Source organism: Habropoda laboriosa, unplaced genomic scaffold, assembly GCF_001263275.1.
Source record: "Habropoda laboriosa isolate 0110345459 unplaced genomic scaffold, ASM126327v1 scaffold65, whole genome shotgun sequence".
Lineage (NCBI taxonomy): Eukaryota > Metazoa > Arthropoda > Insecta > Hymenoptera > Apidae > Habropoda > Habropoda laboriosa.
This window is the reverse complement of record NW_017100254.1, coordinates 2,117,566-2,142,127: the sequence shown is the minus strand read 5'-3', so window position 1 is coordinate 2,142,127 and position 24,562 is coordinate 2,117,566. Positions and strand designations below refer to the sequence as shown.

The window sequence follows — 24,562 nt, the reverse complement described above, 5'->3', positions numbered from 1 at the left end:
TATCCTTAAGAATAATATTATTTTCACTAACCTTAACCTCAACGGACTAACAAAAAAAAAAAAAAAAATAAATAAACGCCCATAAGGGGAAGGTGGCCATGTTGTGCTAGATTCCAAGGGCAAGAGCGACACAGAGAATGCCATACCTCTATTTCCACACGTTGCACGTGGAATCGGAGGAAAACGACGAGGCCTGGAAAGCGGCGTTTCGGGCAATGCCGCTTTGAAAATCGATAAGCGGCTCCACGTAGTCGACCAGTCAGGAGCTTTTCGGTGTATCCGCGCCGGAGATCCTGGCTCTGGTCACATGACGTTGCTTACGTCCACGAAACACCAGCCATCAGCTTAAAATTGCACACAATGTCTCTATCGACAGACCTTTCGAAAAGATCACGGACACGAATTGATCGTACGGGTCGAGTTAAGCTACGAAGATTAGGCCGCCTCCTCGCTCGCCTCTGTCTTCGTATACCAGCGGAACGCTGACTGATGCCACTCTATACCGGGTGTATCGAACTTACCAACTTATGCATCGATACTCTTATCTGTGAAGTCCATTTGTGTTTTTGTGATATATTCTATTTTTACTTTTTTCTTCGATAAAATTGTTGTTGTGATTTTTTACTTAGCGGTAGTTTTAGTAGTTTTGGTTTGGATTGAGGATGTAATTTGAGCAAGTTAGTTTTTCGGAACAACATTTTAGTTTGTTATTAACGTGCAAGTGACGTGTCAAAGTTTTTTTCTTATTTTTTGTTTTAAATGGCAACTTTGGGGAATGTACAGGGTGTAAGTTAAAAATAAGAAATAAAAGAAAATGGCGGATACCTTGGAAATTTTTCCAAATGTATATACAAGGGGTGACTTAAACGTAGTATATGAAATATTGTGTTTGCATTGAAAGTTACCATTTTATTGTTCCAAACTGCTAAACTATTGAAACATTATAATCTTCTACGAAAATTGTCAATTTCGTTGTATTTCATTTTTTTTAGTACCATAATACACCTCTTTAACTTTTGCGTTTCAAACAGTGTACACCGAAAGAGTATCTTATTCGTGGACAGAACTGGTCCAAGCATAGTATTCTATCATAGTCCTCTCCTCCTCGTGACTCGATTACACAGCGTGTTATAGAGAGAGGGGGAAGGAGAGAAAGAGAGAGAAAGAGAGCCGGTTAAAACGTCCGATTAAAGGGGCTGTAAGTAATTGCATCTAGCAGATGACGCGGGATGATTGATCGAATTAATCAGGCTGACTACTCGAACGGCTGTTAAAAAGCAACAGTGAAGTCGCGATAAATGGAACGTGGCCAAGTTGAACGAAACAAACCGGGATCGGCTGGCTAACTTATTCAACTTCAAAGTGAAAGCAATCAGTTCTACTATTTGGCCGGTTTAAATTCGACGGTGCCGTTACTAACCGTTCTAAATTTATCGACTCACGGGGTAGGGAAGGTCTCCGGGATAGGGTCCTAAAAATCGCAAATAGGTCACCAGTATCAAACAATCAATCCCGCTGTTTACCCTGCTTATTTTAATAGCGACATCCCTTTGTGTATCATACATAAAAAGATCGGAAAAAATGGAGGATTTTTTGTTGATTAATTTTTCGTTATTTTTTACAGCAGTCGTTTGTGATATATAAAATTTGAACAGTGTAAAAATCAGTAACAACGACCAGGTCATTTTTAATAGTTGCAGAGGAGAAAATTGGGGGAATTTTTGTTGATTAAGTTTCATAATTTTCATACCAATTATTCTCTGTGTGAGAAATTGACAATGGTGATCAGGTCATTAATTCCAGGTAATTATTCTCGAGATTTTATAAAAATGTGGAATACAAATTTAGTAATAAATTCGACAATCCTTCATTAAAGAAATTCCATCATTCTAATTTCCATATAAAAAATTCCAACAGTACCGAAAATTTGGTAATGGTGATCGGATTACAAATTGGATCGATCGAGTTTAATTAAGAGAGTCACTTTTCAAAATTGTCCAAAAATGAAGAATATAAATTTAATACAAAAGTCGACCGTTCATTTGTTAATGAAACTTGATGTTTTCATTTTCAATCATCCCCCCGTAAGAGGCTTTCAGTCTTATGTAAAATTAGAAATGATAAGTAGGTCGTACATTGTGCCAGTAAAATTCCAGGAAAAAAGAAAGAAACATAGAAATTCAATAATAAATTCCCTTAACTAAAAATTACCCACCCCTCTGTAGCATTCAAAAAATTGCAAACACAGCAACTGCCCCATCTCAATGGTACCAATCAAATTTAACCTGTTATCGAAACCCGCCCCTCCCTTCCAAGTGAAATCCTTCATCTGTACATCACCAAAAATGATCTCTTTCCTTCTCTCACAAATACCATTACAATCCTTAATAAAGACACAAGGAAAAACCTGCATCATAAATCATTCCACTCGAAACCACCTAACCCAACTCGATTAAAAAAAAAAAGAAAGGAAAAGACCTCTCATATCCCTGAAAATGAAGGAAAAAATAGCGACCAGTGAGCACATAGGTCGTAAGCTAGAAAAATCGCGAGTAGGTCGCGGCGAGCTAAAGGGCGAAGGCACAGGTGCGCCGTGTTTCCCGAAGGAAGCCTCTCTTCCATCCTCGGCTCGTCCTGGCCGGCAAGTGCGCAGACGTCCTCGACGAGGATGGCCTGACGGTTAGAAGCGGCGCGAAACGTTCCTCGTTTCCCCCGTGTGTGTCCGGAAGCATCGACGTCGAGCGGCGGCGGCAGCGGCGCGGAGGGCCAGCCCGAGCATACAACTGAGCGAGACCGTACGAAACTGGCCGTTCCCTACGCGTCGAGCGCGAGAAAAGGATAACGCGTTCGCGCATGCGCGCTACCTAGGCCGTAGGAACGGCCAAGCGTAGATCTAGATGGAGTACGGATCGGGTATGAGCGTGAGAAAGATAGATAGAGAAGAGGGAGACAGATAGAGAAGGAGGAACGTATACAGTGGTCTCGTAGGGCAGTCGTTCCTCCTTCGTCGTTCCTTCGCAAGAGGCGCAGAGGCCAGCCTTTAACCAGATTATTTCGCAACGAGAGGGAAAAAAATAATTCGGCGTCTCCTGATTCAATCCGTTGTGGACTCGCGTTTATGCGATCGTGTAACCGTTACGTGACGTTCGTGTGTCGTTAGCGGTGTCGCTGGCGCTCCTCTGTATAAACCAGTGGTGCAAGAGTGGTGTGCCGGTTGCCTAGCGAAAGGAGCAGTAGAAAAGGAATCTAACACGATAGAGGGAGAGAGAAAGAGAGAGAGACAGGGAGAGCGATAGAGAGAGAGTAGACGTTGCCTGTCCTACTGTCTACGTGTCACACGGGTCAGTATCGTCTGAACTGAAGAGGAACAACAAATCGTACAAGTAAAAAAAGAGAATCATCCTCCTGTCGAAGTTTCCGTTTATACAAGATACCATTTTTGAGATCCATCATTTGAGAAAGGATCCATCCAGAGTTTATTGATTTCCGGTGGTAGAACGGGAGGTGCGCTAAACGATTCCCAAGTACAAACGGTGTATTATACAGGAAATTTTTGGCCTGAGCTCGCGTATTCGCGCTTTGCGTTTTGCCGATCGATTCGTACACGCTCCTCTCCCACCAGTCGACCCTATATACGCTCACCTCTGGCTCTCCTCTCTCCGTTCAGGAGTCGTTCACGCTTTTCCCCGTTTCCGTTCCGCTCCACGGTGGCCGGTGGTTGTCGAGGAGCCGACGTGACCGGCCAGTCACGTCGCTCCGGGACCTGGAGTAACGCGACGCCGTTCGTGATCGAACCGTAGCCTCGCTACGACCCTTCTGATCGATCCTACGGGACTCTCTATCGCTTGTTAGTGTGTGTGTTCAATGTGTTCCACGGTGCTTTCCTCTCTCGTTGGCCATTTTCCAATGGTGGAGAGGGAAGGATAAGAGAGAGGTGTCCATGGGACGAGTCGAAGGCAGGATCAACGAGGAACAGAGCCGTGAGTCGTTGCAATTTATCTCTCAAAGTTTCGTCCTCGTTGAACAAAAAAAAAAAAAAACTCTACCAAGCTCGATAATTATTAAAGAGAAAAATCCAATATCACTTCGTCGATTCCTTTTTTTCTAATCAAATTTCTTCGAACATCCCTTATTTATAAAAGAAATTTGAAAGATGTATTAGGTAACCACTTAATGCAAACATATCTCTATACACGGAAAGGATAAGAAGATATCAAGGAAGAAACGCGTCAGAGCAAGAGAGGGAGGAAAAAAAACGAGAGGCCACATCCGTCTAGAGACAAGTCATCGCACTCAGAGTGGCCTCTTATCTTCTGTGGCTCTGGTTGTAGGTTAGAGACACTCCTCGTGGATCCAGCCGTCCTCGAATAAGGGGACAGAGACGAGGAAGATAGATAGGAGAGTGAGAAAGATCGATCGATCGACGACTTTTCGAAGGGTTTCGCCTCTACTTGAGTTTTCCTGACCTAAGAACACAGCCGTGTGGAGTGGCGTGGAACGGGGTGGAGTGGACTCCACACAAAATGGGGAGGGAGAGACATTCTCTCTCTCTCGCTCTCCCTCTCGCTAGAGGTAGAGTAGGGGGAGGAACCAACCCCGCCCCCTATTTCGAGCCTCCTCTCTCCCCCCTCTTGCTCTCGACACGACGATGACTGCAGATTTGTCTTTTCTTTCTTGTCAGAGAGGCCTGTGCCACGACTCTTATCGGCGACTACGGCGACGACGACGACGACGACGACACGCGTACCCTCTCTTTCGTAACCCGCTCTTAAGGGGTTAGGTTAGGTCGAAAGACAACGTTGAAAGAGGTGGGGAGAGAGATCCCTGAGTCGAATCGTCGCGTGACGCTGGCTAATTAAAAGTCTGCTCGTCCTGAGACATTCCTGTGGTGTTCGTGGATCGATCGTGGTCGCTTCGTTATCGTTTCACATTGCTTTTTTTTTTGGAAAGTTCGTTGATTCCTTGAGTCACGTCTGTTTTTCCTTCTACTTCATTTGATGAATTGAACGGTGCAGGGTCGATTGGTGGATGTTTGGAACGATTTAGAGGAATTTTTTTTCCCAAGGAGATAGATGTCTTTCTTTTCTTACACTTTTTTTCTTTGGTTCTTTTGTGTGTGACCACGTGGCAAGAGAGTGCTGTATTATACACACGTGATCGAAGAAGATTGAAGGGTGGCCTTTTTTTCTTGTCTGTTCTCCAAACGTAGAATCGAGGCGAATGATGTCCAATTGACGAAGACCGCGCAACGCTAGGAATGGCCCCATTCAGTTCCGTCTTCCTAGGTGTCTGGGGAGTGTTCGTCATCGTCCTGATACAAGGTATACACGGTGTAACGGTTACGTGTATTAGGTTGTGTGATATAAAATGTCGGATTTCAACAAGTGATTAGTTGAGTATTGAAAAGTTTCAAGTTTTTCGTGCTCATTTCAAGTTTAGAGAATCCTTGATGGGTTATTGTTGAGGAATGTAACTATTCGTATTAGCTGCCAATCAAGACGAGCACGATTGTCTAATATGCAGGGTGTTCCAATTTTTGCCGACAAAATTTTGTCCCTACATTCTACGAGTATAAACAAGAAGAGAATGTTATATAAATATAGATCGTTTGAAGATTTATTGAAAAGTTATGCATCCTATATATAAAGTAAAACATTTCATAATGTGGTTGAGGTATTGTGTATTCGAAAAACCAAGACTTGTTTGAGAGAGATGCCTATTTTGACGAGTAAAATGTTCGTTTGATTTCAGAGAACGACTTTCATTCAGACATTTCATATCACACGACCTAACAGTTGGTTTCAGTAGTACTTAACCTTGGCTCTTGAATCAGTCGTTCTCGCGGAATGTGAAATTCATAGGGTGGACCAATGTAAAATATTCGATCACTTGTTTTAGTGGAGTTCAGTTTGCAAAGGTTTTCCATTTAGGTAGTAACTGCCTTCCTTGTTTATTCCGTGAAATTTGACATGATTTTTCTTGAAAGATCCTCTTCGAACGCACTACGATTGTTCTCAGTGTCGTACATCAATTTTACAATTAATTTACTCTGACGATGAAAGTTGCTTTTAACAGACGACGATATAGCCAAAAATTCGATTTAATAAAATATTGTAACGTATACACCGTGAAAAGTATCGATTCACAGAACAACTAATGAAACGACAAAATCTGCTGGGTGACAATTGGCCCACCCGTTGGAACGAACGATCCCCCGAACGTGGATCCTCTCGACTAGAGTTCGTTCGAAATTAATTGGCCACTCGTAGTCACTGAAAGAAAGGCAACGTTCACTTTAATTCCCGTTAAATCATTCGGAAGAAAATCATTCGCATTAAAACATCGTGCACGAAGAATATTTCAGAATCTCTCGTTTTACTTTGGTATGCATTGTTAAAGAGTTAAAGACGAGTGGTGGCTCGCCAGACGCACGTTTTCTTAAAAACGTGTCTGAGAACGGTCGAAGCACACCTGGTGTCGCGAATGAGGGAGAAGAAAAAAAAGAAAAAGAATAAAAGACGTCCGGGAACGTCGCCGGTTGTGAAGTGACCTTGAGCGGCCAATTGACTCCTCGGGCGGACTATAGCAAGAAAGTGTATAATTGAGACGAGTGGCTCGTTATTCGGTGAAGTGTGGCCGAATATCCTTGCCACTCGACTCGCCGCAACTAGTTCTAGGTTAAGGACTGCTGTCGCATAAGTGACATAGCGTGGATTCTTGATAATGAACTATTTGCAGAATCTAGGCCCGTCAGCTGGGACGAATGGTGGACCTATGACGGTATTTCCGGTAAGGAATCCCATGCACATATCGATTGACCGAAAACACCCAGCCATTCCGGTACCACGTTAATATCCATCGGAAGAACGATCTTGTTGCGCATATCCTTAACCCTTTCGAAGACGATTCTCTCGCATATAGCACGTTCGCAAAACACTACGAACTGTTGTATTTAAACTGTTTCTATAAAAGTATAGGAATGTTGTCTAAAGATTACTTTTTGGCGTTAGAGCGGAAGTTGAAAGCATTCTGCTGTTTTGTAGAGAAGATGTGACACTGAAAGTGATTAGGGAGTGGCAGAACAATTTATGATACGATGTAATCGAATAGCTTGGAGTCTATTAGATATCCCACTGGGTGTGTTTCTATGTGTACACTATTTTTACACACCTGAAGGAACTTCGAAGTATCCTAGTTTTTCTATATAAAGATATGAAATATTTAGGATGATACGGGGGAAGAATTTACGATTTCAAGAAATGGAACGGATTGCAAGATTATTGGATGGCTCGATGGGCGGGTTTTCATGCCACGACTCTTGACCAGAATTTCTGTGTACGTCATGTAAGGCTATTTCTTCACTCGAAAGAAAAATTTCGAAAAATTCATTTAATATTGCAAAACAAATCCCAGTACAAATATATAATTGATACAATCTTAAACTTTAAGAATTCTTCCAATAATACGAACCACCCTGTACAAAATTACAAATCATTCGAATTTTCTTCAATCGTTTCAAATCAGAGTCCTGTGAATGTGATTTCGTTGGAAACGATAGCTTAATCTCTTTGCTACTTTTTGCGAATCAGACTCACGTGGAAACATGACCATCGAGGCATCAGACAGTCCCAAAAATCGTTCGATTTCATTCGAGAAGTTTGAAAAATTTTTAAAACTCCAAAAACAATCTTTACATGAAAACATGCCCGAAATTCGTCCTATTTCGTCGAATACCGCACACTCTCCCTCTTCGAACAGTCATCTTTTCTATAAAAAAATAGAACCATCCAACGATCCTTGTGAAATGGTTCGATCTCGTCAGAATCCCACGCTCCTCCCCTCCCGTACAATTTCACGCCAGCCCCCGTAGTAGCCATGCGGTAATCCCCGAGCTTAGCGTGGCGGAAAGTTCTAACGGGGGTAGTTAGTCGTTTCCCAAGGGTGGCCGCGTTAATCGATGCTCGAAAGTCGCGTTCGACGTGTCGTTTAATCGGCTCGCTTCGAAGGTCCTGGCTTCTGGGGTCTCATCAATCCGGAATGGTGGCTGTGTCACAAGGGCAGGCGACAATCGCCGGTGAATTTGGAGCCTTCGAGGCTCCTCTTCGATCCGAACCTTCAACCTCTGCACCTGGACAAGCACAGAGTTGTCGGTGTCCTAGCAAATACTGGTCACAGCGTCGTATTCGCCGTCGACAACAACACGCGTCATCCTGTGAACATCTCTGGTGGACCACTCAGCTATCGATATCAATTCCACGAGATACATCTACATTTTGGATTGGACGATCGAACCGGTAGCGAGCACACAGTGGATGGCCACGCGTTCCCTGCTGAGGTAAGTTTTATTCTTTGCTTCAGGGAATAATCCAGTTTGATAGCCCGAAAAAGAAGCGATCTTTAACAATTTTTTTTTTTGGTTAAAACTAGTAAAGCTATCGTAACAATTATTTTTTTTGATAGAAAGGAGCATCTTTAGATTATAATAAAAAAATGTTCAGTGAAATTTTTGAGAATGTTACTATCAATTGTATACTTCAAGTTAGCACTACTGTGTGATTCGAAGTGATTTGAAAGCAAAGAATTAAAAATATTACTGTTCTTCGATAGCTCATACTGGGATTGACCGACTTGTAACAAGAACGAAAGAAAAAAATCGTAAACTTAAAAGTTTCGAAGAAAAAGTTTGTTTCTCGTTCGTCGAATTATGTGACGATAGAATCGAGGAATTTTGAGGTAGATATGAAAAATTGAAAACTGTTTGAACCACATCTGATGAGTTAAAAAATTCTATAAACATTTGACAATATTTATACCTACCGAAAGAAATTCCAGAAAAGCAGATTTTCGAAAAATGAAATAAAACATTTATCTTCAGCTTGAAAAGCTGCTCGAAACTGCCTCGTGCTATCAACTTATCTCCGCTAATCCATAGATCTAGTATACCCAAGATGATCGGCTTTCATCCACGATGCCTATCCCATATCGAGGTCTGATTATCGATCTCACCTTTCGATACATATCCGTACGTCTATCTAGATTCTTCTGCTCGTCGATTAGAGAAGAACGACTTTTATTCACTTGATCACGTAACTGGAACTGATTAACGTGAAAGCACCGCCCCCTTTCCATATATTTTTTTTTCTTCTTTCGTTCCTTGTTCGAAGTATTAATCTTCGAACTAGGTCAGAACTAGCGAACTGGGTTACTAGTATAGAATCGCGATATACGTTGGAGACCCGTGAAAACGTACAGCTTTTAACAGTCCACGCCTGGCGTGCAGAAGTTGCTCGAACATGGAATTTGAAAAAATTACGAAAGTTCAGAGAGCGATACATTTTCTTTTTCTTTCACATCGAACCTTTCCACGCGTGAAAATACTGCTGAAACGTGAAAAATTGAGGAAAGAGGTGTAAAAAGGGTGTCGGTGCAAAAAATTGATTTTGAAAAAATATTACGTTGAAGAATAGGAGTAGCATTGTCTAAATTTAAAAATCAACACAGTTTAGTAAAATTCCATTGAAGTTTGGTATCATTTATCGATAAATTTGCTCAGAAGCTAGGCTGATTTATCCTTGATTCGTACTACTTAAAAGTACCGTCTCACAGCTTGCATCTTAGATTTGTCGAAGGTTTTATTAAATTTTGAACGAAAGAATATGCATTTTATTTTCTACTTTTGGTTTTATTTATCAAATGCATACAACGACATCGTAATACTGAGTTATAAGGCGGGATAAAAAAATAATTCGAACGTTGTTCACCGTTCAGAGAAATTCGAAATGAGAAATTCCTTCGAAAATAGTCCACGAAAACTATCGCAAGAGGTGGTGGAATGGAGAAAATAAAATCGAACAATGAAACGTTAATGCCCGTTCGCTATTTTATCCCTCGTGAATTCTGGTTTAATTCGCGTTATCAATTCTGACGACGATCGTCGATCATGTGTCCCATCTGTTCCCGACGAGGTTTACGATTTTTACGACGGGTTAGTTAAATAGTCGCTCGTTGGAAATTCATTAGCAGCCGACATGGTTTTGGCACGCTCCGGACTAAAGTGGAACAAATCCTCTTAAAACTGGTCTCCACGGTTTAAACTGTTTAAGTCTGAGAGGAGTTTATACGCGTCCACGTGTTTTCTGAGAGGGTAAACTGGGTCCTTTGAGGATTAGCCGAAGATTGTTTGAAATATTTACATGTGTGTTAATTATTGATGACGTTCTCGCGAGACACAGGTAGTTAATACATATACTTATCTTCTGTAATGATTTAGTAAAATGTTTTCATGCTTGAAATTTCTTGAAAGGTTCGTCAGATTTTTGTGGTTAAGATTAGTAAAAAAAAAAAAGAATTTCACGGTTCAAAATTATTCGAAAGCTTCAATCGAGTTATTTATACTTCAAAGTGAAAGAGCGACGAGAAAGCATCGTCATGCTATATACGTATACCTCAAAGTTGCTCAAAGGCTGCGTTATCCTTGACTCAAACTACTTAAAAGTTTCACCGCACTGTTTACACCCCAGATTTCTCAAAAGCCTCAATTAACCACCCCGTTATGTCTCAAAATTTCTCAAAAGCTCATCGGTGTATCGTGCTGTGTGCCTCAAATTACTCAAAATCTAGATCACATACGATGACCTCAAACTTTCTCCGAGGCTTTCACAGACTACTCAAAAGCATTTCTACATTGCTCACACTACAATATAATCCGCAATAGTTCTCGTAGCTCGATCTATTCTGAAACTTCATCACTCCAGGTAAAACTCAAAATACCCAAAGTTTGACCACACTACTCACCTCAAAACTACTCGAAAGCTTCTCCACACTACTCACACCTCACGCCTCGATCAATTTCAAAACTTTACCATCCTAGTCACAACTCGAAATAACCACTGACATCAATATATAAATAATCCAATTTTCTGTTTCTCTGTTCGAAACAGTTGCAGATATTCGGCTTCAACTCGCAGCTGTACAACAATTTCTCGGACGCGTTGCACCGGGCGCAGGGGATCGTCGCGGTGTCCCTTCTCCTCCAGGTACATGCCTAATCTCTCTCTTTCACCTACCAACGTTCTGTACTCTCTCTCTCTCTCTCTCTCTCTGTTTCTTCCCACCATGAGAAAGCTCACGGATGAAACGATCGGTGTAAGCGATACGCGATAGATACATACCAACCTCCACTCTGCTGGTTGCCTTTCAGGTTGGAGATCTCTCGAACCCGGAGCTACGAATATTCACCGAACAGCTGGATAAGATCAAATATGGAGGTAAGATCACCAGTAATTTAATACACCTAACCGGACTCGAATTTCTCGAGGAAATCGAGTTTCCACGCTACTCGCGATCCACTAAAGCTCGCGATACATACACCCACCGCGCCTGAAATGTGTTCGATCGTACCTCTCGATACGCTTGATGCACTTCTCTGCAGTTCCTTAATTAACTGATACTTTTCTGATTGACTAAATGAAGGGAACCTCGATAAATGTTCCCTCTTCAGTTTGTTTAATTTGTCAAATTTATTTGATCCGGTTGCTTCGGAAATATCTTCAAGGAGAATTCAGTCATGACGTGTGCGATATTCAGAGGGGAAATTGGGTGTGACAATTTGGTTCTACTACGTTTGCATACATTGATTTTTTTAAAAGGAGAATTCATTCACGGAGTATGTGATACTGAAAGGGGAAACTGAGTGTGATAATTTGGTTTCACTCGGTTTGAATATTCTGTGGATATTTTAAAGGAGAATTCAGTCGTGAAGTATGTGATATAAAGAGGGGAAACTCGGTGCGAAAATTTGGTTTTCACAAATTACATACACCTTAAATCGGTTTTAGTTCCTTCTTTGGAGAATAACTCTTTCAAAAACATTTCTTATTTAAATCCAACAGTATTAAACGATTCTTACTGTGCATGTCAATTTAGTACTAAAAACTCTCGACGGAACCATTTCAGGAGCACCCTGCGTGTTGCTTTAATCAAACCTAATCCTCGACTGGCTCAGACTAAATACTATCACTCACCTAGCTACACTTAAATTTATAATTAATATTAACCTATAAAAAGAAACGCTCATAAAAAATAAATTAACTTTTTTAATTATTCCCTCAACGAGAGAGTAGGAGCAAAGAAAAGAGGGAAAATTAAAATCCAACGACCACATCATCGTACGATATTCAAAAAAAAAAAAAAAAAAAAGAAAGAAAAGAAAAGAAAAGAAAAAATACCTCACTAGGATCTATTTTAATCTTACACTATCAGTCGAGGATTAGCTCCTCCATTCGATCCACAAGAGTCTTCATTTATTTATAGCGACTAGCTCCAGAAAATAGAAACTCTGCTCTGACCTTCCTTCTTTGTTAGATCTTTATTCTCGTCTCCAGAAACTCTTATGAGTATTCTATACAACTGCACACGCACGCACACACACACACACATACGTACACATACACGAATAAACAGAATTTATTTCTGCACGATCTGCTTTAATCTAAACTAAATATTCTGTTCAAAAAGTAAATAAAAATAAAAAATGAAAAAAAGAAAAGGAAGAAGCCTTTGAGCAAATGAAATTGAACGTTAATGAGGAAAACGGATTTCAGATATTAAATTCCACTTTGGAGTTGCGTTTTTAATTGAAATCGTTCCTCTCGTTTTAAGTTGTCGTTCTCACGAAGGAGGGGGGAATTAATTGCGAGTAATTGGTACCCGATTGCCGAGAGGAGGGCTCCTTTTTTCGAGCGATGCACGTCAAAAGAAAACAGACACGGCAACGCGAAATGGAAATAGGAAGATGGACGAGGACTCTCTTTTCGGGGGCACATCAGCTAATTAGAGAATGATATTGCCCGCTGTAAATGGAATCAGACCGGGGTCAGCGATCCGCGTCGACCTCAAAAGCGAATTTTTCATCGATTGTTTGGACAAACTTTTCGATACGGAACGCCATTTGCATAATTGGCTCGTTCCTCAGCGGGAAAAATTCGGTACACTGAGGAGAGAAGATGCTTCAACTTTTAAATGATCAATGTTTATGCACATAATATTAATTAGGTATAAGATAAATAACGTTCCAATATTTGAGTAATGTTATAGTTGTTCTCATTAAAAAGTTCACGGTAAACTGGGCTACAATAATGTGGCAGTTATTGGTCAGTATGGAAAGTAAACCTAACGTCAACATTGACTACGTAAAACTTTGTCAGAAGTAACTACGAAATCGTCGTTAAAATGATAAAGATCGAAGCTTGTTTTTCTTCGAAAATTTATCATCATTATTATTTATGAAATTAAAGGAAAGACTCTTTGATTTCGAAGCAACGTTAGTTAAACTATCTTCAATTATATCGCGCCAAATCGTCAAAATTGACAAAATCGAAGGTAAACTACCGGCACAACTGATTTCAATTATATTCCTTAAAATCACATTAAGAAAACCAACATCAAATAATTCTCAGTTACATTCTCAATGTATCGAAGCGCAACAAACCTGAATAACATTCTTGAAATTTTCCAAAGTACACTTTCACACGTAATCTCAAAATGACAGGCAAACGTGTCCCCGAAAAAGTCGTCATGAAACGAGTTTCCTCGTCGATCGAAGTGAACTCGCTCGAGGCGCCCTCTGGATAAATCGTAATCTCGAGGCGCCCTCTGGATCAATCGTAATCTCGAGGCGCATCGATCGAGGGTATACGCCTCGAGCTTCTTCGAGCTTTTCTCTCGGCCGTTAACGTGCACAAAGCACGAAGTATAAAGTGTAATATCAGGCGTCGGTGGCGCGTGTAGAGGAACGTCGATGCTAATTGGGGTACGTATGCGCGTCACGGTGGCTGTCGGATCGTCGCGTTATCGATCGAACCGATTGCACGCAGGCCAGGCGATGGAGATTAATCGTTTCGTGGTGCGGGAACTGCTGCCGGACACGAAATATTACATGACGTACGATGGCTCCACAACGATGCCGGCCTGCCACGAGACTACCACGTGGATCATCCTGAACAAGCCCATATACATCACGAAGCAGCAGGTGAGAGAGAATTCGTCTCACGATTATCGATAGTCGATCACTTGCCCGTTGCACTTTCACAAATTTTTCGATACATTCGCTTTGGGTGGTTTTTCATTAAACATAGTGACTCGTCGTTGGTACAATCAGTACCTAAAGTATTACAATCTACACTTTGTTAATTGTTTAGAACGTTTCGGATTACAATTTTTTAAATATTTCACGATTTTCTTAGGAAAATTTTGTTTTTCTTGTAACGCAAAGTGAATGTGTTCAATATAATCGACTGGTAATAATTCCAGTATTGCTTTGTTAATATTGAATATTCAAAGTATCGTTTCACAAGCAAAGCTGCACAACTTTATTTCGTTGGGATAAATGAAGCTTGACTTTTAACCTTTTACAACGCCATGTGTCTTTAAGGTTATGTTCCCATGTGTCCGTATTCTATAATTCTTATTCCGTTCACATATCACTGCACTGTTATTACAATTATCAATTCCTGTTTCTTCCAAACAAAATAAGAATCTATAATCAAGCACATTTTCTCTCAGTAGCAGAGAAAAATCTGCTTACACAATGTTAGATCTTACGAGACATAATGCAGATTGTTTCGTAGATTGCACGTGTCACTGTAGCTGGCGCCAGTGGAGTGTAAAAGGTTAATATCTGGCAGATGCCGCCAGAATATCGATCAGCATTCTCTAGCTCTTACGCGAAATTACCTTGATCCAATCAACTTTGCACTATCCGTCGGTGGCTGGTGTAGTTTCTGCTGATCTCTGTTCTCTATGACTAGGAATAAGCGGTTGTTTGCGACTGTTCGATGGCTGGCTTTGAGTTGGCCGAAGGAGGTTCTCTAGTGTGATTGTCGAGGGGGTATTGAGTGGTGAATAGAGGTGCTCGTGGATCTTACGATAACCGTGAAGTGGTGGGAACGCTTGATTGGTGGCCGCCGTTCGGCCAGCCTCGAATGAGGTTAGGTTGGTGTTCGAATTAAAGAAATAGCTCGAGGGGGCGTTCTGTGTGGGCGGATGTGAAGTGTTCATTTAAATATTTACGGGAAATAGATTTCTTTTCGAAATAATTACCATTTCTAACCAATCGAGAAAGAGTACTCTGAATTCAAGTAATTCACGTGATTGGAAGATACGGTACATAGAAATAATCGTATCTACATCGAGAAAAATCTATTTTCCAAGAAAGGAAAAATGTTGTATAAGGTTATCGTATTTTCTCGTTTTCTTTTTTCTTTCCGTTTCGCTACAATTGAAAGACTCGCCCAGTGTAATCGTCTCGGGATCTAGAACTTTATTTCGTTTCCGTTGTAGGCAGTGACGAGGGTCGTATCCGTGCCCGGGACGACTTGAAGAATCGCGGTAACTCACGCACGAAAGTAGTTTCTGATGTTCTTTTAACGATTTCGCGTGGCTACCGGCGCACGGTAATCTCGCGAGCACGTGGCACGCACAGAACCTCGGGAAAATTGGTTTACGTGGCTTCCTTATCGTTTCAAGATCACGCTTTGATGTCTTAATGTGTTCTTTTTTTCTTCTGCTTTCTTACCACTATTTTGTTCACGGTTTGGCAAATTACATCGACGACTAATGAAATAAAGATCGAGTTTCACGTAGCGTCGATTAACGGAGTCAGGCGAACGATCTTTAATGGACACCGTTATAGGCGGCGCTGCTTTTTCTCCTTTGACTCGATCGTGTTGGTGGGTATTGGGTTAGGTCGCTGCTCCTCGTGGTACACCATGTTTGTTATTATACCCTGGGGCGTATTTAAAAGCCGTTCACGCTGAATTGAATATTTTATTTATTAATACAATTATAAAGAAAATTTTGATGAATAAACATGAATTATTTACTGTTTGAAATAAGATGATTAAAAGCAAGCTTGTACATAAAGTGTCCGAATATGGTTGGAAACAACTTTAACAAACACATATATTCGTCTGAAGACCATGATTTATGACTTTGTAAATCGCAAAATCTTATCGATTCGTCTACATCGCGTGATTTTTATCAACTTGCTTTTCTATAGATCTTGAGATGCCGTGTGCTCGTGCGCCATTTGCCGCTCTGCGGGCGGCCATTTTCCCATATCTCGCGCACAATTTTACAAAACGTTCCCAACGACGTATAGGCGTTTTCATTTCGCGAGCATAATGGATATCTGGCGGTGGATCAATCAGCCAAATGGATCGTTTACGCGGCGCGTGATTCCCGCCGCGTGTCTCTCGAAAGTCGGAAAGAGAAAAAAAGGAAAGAAAGAAAGAAGCGGGAAACGGATGCCGTTTCACGTTCGTCTCGTGTTTGCAGTTCGCTTCGTATTTTAATATTAGCCGACTGCGGAATCGGGAATCGATGCGCCGCGTATTATCCACGAGAAATTCGTTCGCCGTCGATATGAAGCGATACGAAGCGCTTTCGGTGAGAAAAAAAAACACCAGCGCAAACAACGTCTCAGACGTGGATAATGGACGCTGAGTGTATTGACTTCCGGCGGAAGCTTTGTCAGACGAAATGGAACGATTCGAAACGAACGGATGAAGTATCAATCGTGATACATGAGAGAATTTTCTGTCCCTGGGAATTATTAATCTTTCCTTTGTGTTGTATGCTTTGTAGTGTTTTGTCTATTTAGCATAAGAGGACTGGCAGCAGAAAAAAATTTCAATTTTCACCGATGTAAAAATTTATACAAATTCATAAAACTAATAGTCAATTTTCTCCTAATCATCCCAACTACGCTCTCAATCTCAACAATTCCAATTTAAACGTTAGAAAAAATAAAATAAAAAAGGACGCAATGAAAACTCAACCAATTGCATAACCTCAAAAAAAAAACACGAATAAAAATTCGCAATTTTTATCGAACTAAAAATTCACAAAATCAACAATCAATTTGCCCCTAATCACCCAAATTACACTCTCAATCTCAACAATTCCAATTTCAAAGCAAAAAAAATAAATGGATGCAATGAAAACTCTGAAAACAATGCAGACTTAAAAAAAAAAAAGCGAACGAAAGTTCGATGATCGAGAACTCGATGTCGACAGTTCCAGTAGGGAAACTAATTTATTCGGGGTTTGGTATCGAGGGTTAGAGCAGGTTGGTTGATCGATGATTTAACAGGCACTTTCGCGGGATGATTTACGTATATAACGGGTGGCGCGATGCATTTTAATAAATTTATCGGGGACATAGGGTCGGTGTGGTGGCGCACGAAGAATTATACTTGCTAAAGCGGAGCGTCGAGATTCCGCGGCTAGTATTTTTCGGGGCAAGTTAGCCGTGGGACGACATCAAAGGGATGCAAAATAACCAACACACACATAACCAACACGTACACGCAATGTGTTGCTCGTTACCCCGAAAAAAATCCAACGTGGAAACCACCGCTGCACGCCGGTACTATCGAATATTCTAAAGCTTATCCCGGCCTCGTGAGCCTCCATTAAAGCAAAAAGAGCGTCCCGTGATGTCATCTCGCCAATTATTAGCCACGAGTACGCTTTTCAAGCTGATTTCCGTAAAATCCTGTGAGCATCGCGTTAGACACTCTTGTTGACATTCTTTTCTTTTTTTCTCGGGGTATTTTTCTGCATTATTACAATTTTCTTTTATCTTACATGAGATTCATTCTGATAATTATAGATTATGGATTTCTGGTTCTTCTTTATTTTTTTTAGATTTCAGAATTTTGTTATTTCTCTAATCCTGTAAGAATGTTAATATTGAGGATTAATTCTAATAATATATTTTTTTGAATTTTCTTACTTTTTTCCATTTCCTCCATCTCTCTAATTTTTCCCAGAATTTTGTATGTATGAAAGTTAGAGTTGAATCGACAGAAGGAGTGTATCATTAAGAATTCAGCTATACTTAATAATTCAGAAGACGAATGTTTGCAGGAGGCAGTAGTTTCATAACATTTGAAATATTCGGGAATCCTACTACCAACTACAAAAAATTGAAAAACATATAGAGTTCCAAATGAAAATATAAAAAATTGTTAGATAGGACACTTTGAGGTAAGGAGAACCAGTATAGAAGCATGTAGCATGAACAAAAGGGTTAATTAAGATTCAGGATGAACTTCGTTATTTCATCACGTGACACGAATTTTTCGTTGATTCCCCTACGTGGCCATTCAGCTGAATTGAACTTTTACTATCTGCCGGCGACAAGAAGGGCGTTCTTACGAACTATTCCTATCAAAAGTCAAGGAGACGATGTCTATAACAGACATTCTGGCTCAGCCAGTGAATATCTTAACTTTCAAGCTATTAGGCTGTTATATACGAGCAAAAGGTCGATTTGGAAAGAGCAGAATGCAAAGGCGACAAGGACAGGGATTCGTTGTACTTTCTCAAAATTGATGAACCGATAAATCAATATCTGTAGTAGGTAATGCTGTTCTACCTGTTAGCTCACAGACAACCATTTTGAGCCATTAAGCCATTGTAGGGCTCGAAGATGATAAAGAACAAGGTGTCGTATTTACCCCGTTCTCATATCTCGATTATTTATACGAAAGTAATAAAATTTGCTGGCACTCCGCGTTTAGGAAACACTATATAGCGTAATCTATTAGGGACTTTGACTCTTAGGCTGTTAACTCAGGCGCCATGTTTCCTCGATTTTAACGCTCAGTTTGCCTAATGGGATCTGAGAAACCAAAGGCTGTAATTTTCATTCAACAGAGAAATGCTTCAATAGTGAAAGAAATTAATTTTTTATTCAAAATTGAATTTATTAATTTCCTTGGAAGTTTCAGTGTTTATACTGTGAAAAATATTAAAAGAATTCTGGTGCAATTTTATAGTGTACAATAATTAACACAAAGAAAAAAAAATACAAATATATTAAAAATCATATTGACAAAGATGGTATTTCAAATACTTCCCATTATAGATTTCATTAATACACCAGAACGTAAAGATAACAAAAGCGTCATGCTTACCCAATTTTAACCTCTCCAATGCCTCACGGAGAAGCACCAATTTATTAGAGAACCACCAATACTCAAAGAAATCGACCTTTACAAACCTTGCACAGTCTCCATTGCACACAATTAATCCACCAAGAATAAACAAGCAGAATACGAACATAAAACAAAGAACTCATTGTAATTCGTCACCCTCCGATATTAAAAAAAAGAAAGAAAAACGAATAAAAAAAAAATATTCTACATCGACAGAAGTGAAAGAAATCAATCTCCATAGAGCGTGCACAATCCTCTTTAGAAGCTCCCAGCTTTCATCCCATTAATCCAGCCCACGAGTGAAAAAGCAGGAAGAAGGCAAAGACGCGCCGCGCGAGATAAAACAAATATGGAGGAAGCGTGATATTCACTCGATTCACTGGTGTCGTGTTGCAGCTTCTCGCGCTGCGACTATTGATGCAAGGGGACAAGGTGAACCCGAACGCGCCGCTTGGGAATAATTTCAGACCGCCACAGCCGCTTCATCATCGTCCCGTTCGAACGAACATCGACTTTAACGTTCAGGTTAGTACGTGCGTGATTACTGATGCGTGTATGTGTGCCGTGTGTGTTCATACACGAGCTTTGAACGCGGTACGCGATAACCTGGTATAATTGTCTGGAAACTTTTTGCTCTTTAGGGACCGAAGAACTGTCCAACGATGAATAGGGACATATACTACAAAGGTATGAAAAGCTGTTGCCCGCCTTGCTGCCAGGTGAAATGGGAAAAGTTCGTTCGAATATAAAGCTCGAACCGTCGACTAATTTTCCGTGACTCTCTCTCTGTTTTCCTGTGGCAAAAATGTCCACCGGAGTTGGGCAGCTGTGTTCTGTTGCCGGTTATTGATAAGACCGGTTTGCGAAAAGTATACATGGTAAAAGTAGAATAATATTGGCACAATGGCAAGATGTAATGGTGAAACCTAAATGAAATTAATATAATAATGCATCAATTATACAGATGTAGCTGTTTTCATTCAATAAGCTACAAGTTGAAAAGTAAAGTATTTAATTAAACAATGTCGAACTCTGTTGACGATACTACCAGTTCACATAAAACTGACTGAATTAACCTTAATTGATAAAGTGTCAGAAAACATGGCCCGTATTAGTAACCTCAATTGTCAGTTAACCAATTTGGCATCACTTTTCTCAAGAACACAAAAAATGTGCCTATTACTCTAATTTCCACAATTTAAACTTAATTAAAACACACAACATCCATTTGCTTTAACGAAGGGGTTAAGTTACCTCATATAATATTTCACATTTTTCTGAATTCACTGACTTTCGGGCTTTTGTATTTCAATGAACTTAACCTAGAAATGATACTGAAGCAACGAAAGTGTTTCCTATAGAGAATATTAAAATTATACTCGTGTTTATTATTGCAGCAAACAGCTGGAAATAACCCCATGGCGTGTTATGGGGGCGGCCAGCGGCAAACTACGCTTTCCCTAGGACGAGCTGGAGCTATGCTGTTAAGAGGATAAAAACCCACTGACATATCAATTAATGAGCGCGACCAGTGGTCATCGTGTCGATCCGATCGAGCAGGCCATCGTGGCGCGCGTCGTTGAAAGGAAGAGAGTGAGAAAGAGAGAACGAAAGGAAGAGAGAACGAGCGAGAGCGAGAGACCGAGCGTGTGGACAGAAAAAAAAGAGAGAGAGAGAAAGGCCAGAATGACTAGAGAGAAAGAGAGCGAAAGAAAAAAAAAACCAAGAAAAATGCTTCGTTGTACTATTAGACGTGAATTGCCAAGTATGTTTCCAGTAACGAGAACAAAACAAAAAACAGTAAAAAAGAAACACACAAGACAGAGACACAGACAACACACGTACAGGTACACTGAGAGACACGTACAGAAGATATACCTATATATAGATTACAATTTAGCGGAGATAAGGTAAAAAAAAACGTAAGATTAACACAAGATATATTATTATACGTATATCGATCAACTATCGAAAAAAAGCTATGACTATCGTGGCCTGCGTCGAGGTCGTTGGTGATGATCATAAGACGATAGGGTTAGGGACGGGGACTATAGAAACAAAAGATGCAAGATTCTATATGTATAAAAAAAAATGAAGAAGACGAAGAAGATGAAGAAACTGAAGATTCAAGCGTGAACAAAGTGTCACGCGTACACGCCCACTCACACCACCACCACCACCACCACTACCACTACCACCTGCATATATATACGACTACATATCGACATACATGCATACATACTATACATATACACACACTATCGAGCGAAAGTTTATACTATATTCTTGTAATAAAATGCTAAAAACGTAGACGGAAATGGCGACATCGAAACCCTATCTTCCATGTGCACACGTGCGACCACGTGAGTAATCCTATCGATCTGTCCTACATCCCCTTGCCCCACGCGCGTTTCACCATAACGGCCATGACGCTCATCCCCTGTACAAACCTCGCATGCAGCGACACGAGACGCGGTATCCAGCCTCCGAATTGGTACTTTCATCTCATACATTGGTCGATAAGTCAGAAATCTACCATACGCGTAAAAGGACTAGTATCTACAGAGTCATCATCCCCGTAGCTCAAAATCGTGCCATCACTACTGCATTTCGAATTAATTTTATTCCACATGTTCCGAATTTTAGGTTATGGCCACGCAGAATCCGTAGAGGCGAACCTATTCTCGCCATGTTTCCTTCAGGGTAGCACACGACAGGCAGAAATGCCGTAATACTGATCGAACCGTCGCCAGAGTCACAGGGGTTTCCTCGAGCACGATCTCGAGGGGTCGAAAGGTTGGCCGTGGGTGGCAAGCCTGTGGAGGGGAGGTGGTGGGTTTCATTGAACCAGAATTCGACGGTGCTGCCCGCGGACGGCTATGCGGCAAGGGAGCCGAAAAGGGATAGCTATGGGTAACGAGTAAGCGAGAGGGCGGTGAAACGACCACCACCATGATGATGGTGGGGGGTGAAGGGACGGAACGATAGTATAGGGAGGGGGAAGCGAGAGGAACAGACACGGGGATACGGAGGCATCGTGTCGCTGGCCTCTGCGGCAAATCTGCAGGTTTCGTGTGGCGTGTGCGTGGCACTATTGCGACGAATTGACAATCCGGAAGCGTGCTGCCCGGAAGAAAACGTGCTCTCTCTCTCTCTCTCCCGTAGTGAATCATCCTCTCATACAGTGCAATTGAAAACGGTGTTCCTGTATTCCGAATCTCGTGCGTATGATATCGTACTAGTGGCTCGTGGCGTGTCGTACGCGAGAGAACTTGGCCACAGAGCTCCGGGGGATGAAGATCTTCGATGGAGCGGCGCGGTCGCAGCATCCATTCTCTTACTCGTGCTTCGTCGTTCTCGACGGGATTCGACTCTAGCCGGAGGAAAACGACGATGGACTGATGAGGAGAAGGCCCCGGTTCTTATCGCGAAGGGTCTCGCGCGACCGGATTGATTGATCGGCCGAGAGGATAATAGAAAAGAGCTCGTCGATGCCAGTCGACGACCCCGCGGCTCAGGTGGGGGGTGTCCTCTCGTGAGAACGGGTGAACACACGTTCACGCGCCGCGAGACTACGCGTGGAGAGGAAGCTGACAAGTGCATCGTGCCGTCTGTCAGTCCGTTTCTGCTTCGTTTTTCTGCGGGCTTCGTTCTCGCTGGATAATCGACCGACCGTACTATACGCTTCTACTACCCCTGCCCTCCCTTCCCGTGCAACGACATTAGTTTGTCGATGTGTCTTCTATGTGATCGCGTGATCTGTCGTGTTACGCAGTGAACTACGATCCTGTTTGGTGCTTCGGTTTGATTCAGTGCGCTTGTATACATAGTTCAACGTACATCTCACTGAGAAGCTGTCACAACGACGACAATCACAACGACGATTCGTCTTTCTCCCTTCTTGACAGGGAGTGGGGATAGAATAAACAAAAGGACGAGACGACCGGGGAAAAGGACAAAGGGGGAGAGAGAGAGAGTGAGACAGAGGGAAGACAAGATACAGATGAAGTACAGGGAAATGGACAGAGAGTGGTACAGTGTGCTCTCTCGCGTTTAATTTTTCAACGAGCCAGTGTGCGGCGCAGCGATTGGTCGGACCGGGTGGTTGGCGAGGAACCGTACGGATTTTTCGTCGCGTCCGCAGATTCTCTCATGGCAAGTACGTGTATAAGCGAATTTGCCGCGGTCGATGCACTCGAAAGCTCACTCGGGGGAGTCGAGTGACACGTAGCAGCCACGATATACACGACGACGTCGACAATGAGGACCCCCGTGTGCTGCTGCTGCTGCTTCTGGCAAAGTCGATTCGAGTAATCGAGCGTCGCATCGAGCGTCAAACCACCACAGCCTGGCCGCCGCTGGCTTTCTGCTAACGAACCCGTGTGTGTCAATCTAGATGATACTGGTTCTAACTAGCAACACACCGATACGCAACGTTCGATTCCTGAGATTTATGATCACGCGTAACAGTCGTTCGATCGGTACTATGAATCCCTTTGCAACCGGTGTGATTCTATGTTATCGTCTATGCTGGCTGGTTTTGCAGTCGTCTGTCAGTTTGTTGCTTACCATCTGTCGTACCGGGGGGGACTTTACTGTCTCTACGAAATTTCAGCGTTATCGAGAGTTATTGGCCAGCTACCAAGCGACTTTCTGACTAATTTATGATCGATATAAATTTCGCGGCGCATTACGCGGGCATACCATTAGCGGACGTCAGCAATTAATATGCCTTAGTGGGCGGCCGGAAGCGGCTCGGAGGAGAAGCATGGCTGTGTTGGAATTCCCTGCCTCGTAGCTCACCTCGTTTATTTCACGAGAAATATCGTACACTATTTCTTATTCGATTAGAGATTAATGAAATATTCAGTTATTTATTTTTGGGGAATTTTCCTTTCTTGCCGGTTAGAGGATGTTCATGTAGGTTATTGTGTTACATAATTGTTCCAGGACGTGTGTATTTGTTTTTGTTGCAGATTAAACCTGCGGCCAGGGTGTAATTGAAAAAGTGGGCCAGTGTGCACGGTGGGGGGACGCCGCGCGGCTTAATCAGAATGAAATCTAAGAAGTCCCGGGCAACAATGGCTTTGTGATGCTCGAAGGAGGACCGGTCGGCGAAATGAAAGCCCCTGAGAAACAATGGAAGCGTCCACGCAAGCATGACGGCCCCATTCAGATTCGCAGACGGCATGCTTAGTGGCGGCCAAAGCAGACGCTCAAGTAAGAATAAGCTGAGCATCGTTAGACCGAGAAACAGAGACAGAATGAGTGAGAGAGACCTCGCTTTCTCCGTGGATACGATCGAATACCATGATTCCAACATAAGTACACCATGCGCCTCGGTGTCTGCCGTTTTATTTCCACTGGATCATCCTAGTGCACGTTGACCATTTACTCTCCCTTCGTAGAAAAGCTTGTTCTTATCTTCGGTTACTTTATCAAACGAGTGTCGGTAAAGTCACGTTTTCTTTTCGTTGAGTTATTAATTTATTGGTAAAATAATGTGTTTGTGGTTTGTGTATGTTTTAATTTTTTTTTTTTTTTTTTTTTTTTAAAAA

The 24,562-nt window shown here is 41.7% G+C and overlaps 1 protein-coding gene across 1 annotated transcript; it reads left to right on the top strand.

Annotated features, from left to right (window-relative positions):
- Positions 1-5,257: 5,257 nt before the first annotated feature.
- On the top strand, positions 5,258-21,736 carry LOC108572223 (carbonic anhydrase-related protein 10). Its single transcript, XM_017934422.1, has 9 exons — positions 5,258-5,321; positions 6,739-6,789; positions 8,007-8,335; positions 10,941-11,036; positions 11,201-11,267; positions 13,875-14,029; positions 19,401-19,529; positions 19,646-19,691; positions 21,651-21,736. The coding sequence occupies exons 1-9, from the start codon at positions 5,258-5,260 to the stop codon at positions 21,734-21,736; spliced, it is 1,023 nt and encodes a 340-aa protein (XP_017789911.1).
- Positions 21,737-24,562: the final 2,826 nt, after the last annotated feature.

Bases quoted from the DNA above. Each gene is read 5' to 3' on its own strand.
- LOC108572223 (XM_017934422.1), top strand. From the start codon at position 5,258: ATGGCCCCATTCAGTTCCGTCTTCCTAGGTGTCTGGGGAGTGTTCGTC. The intron at 11,268-13,874 runs GTAAGATCACCA...GATTGCACGCAG, and splicing joins GGATAAGATCAAATATGGAG to GCCAGGCGATGGAGATTAAT. The intron at 14,030-19,400 runs GTGAGAGAGAAT...GTCGTGTTGCAG, and splicing joins TATACATCACGAAGCAGCAG to CTTCTCGCGCTGCGACTATT.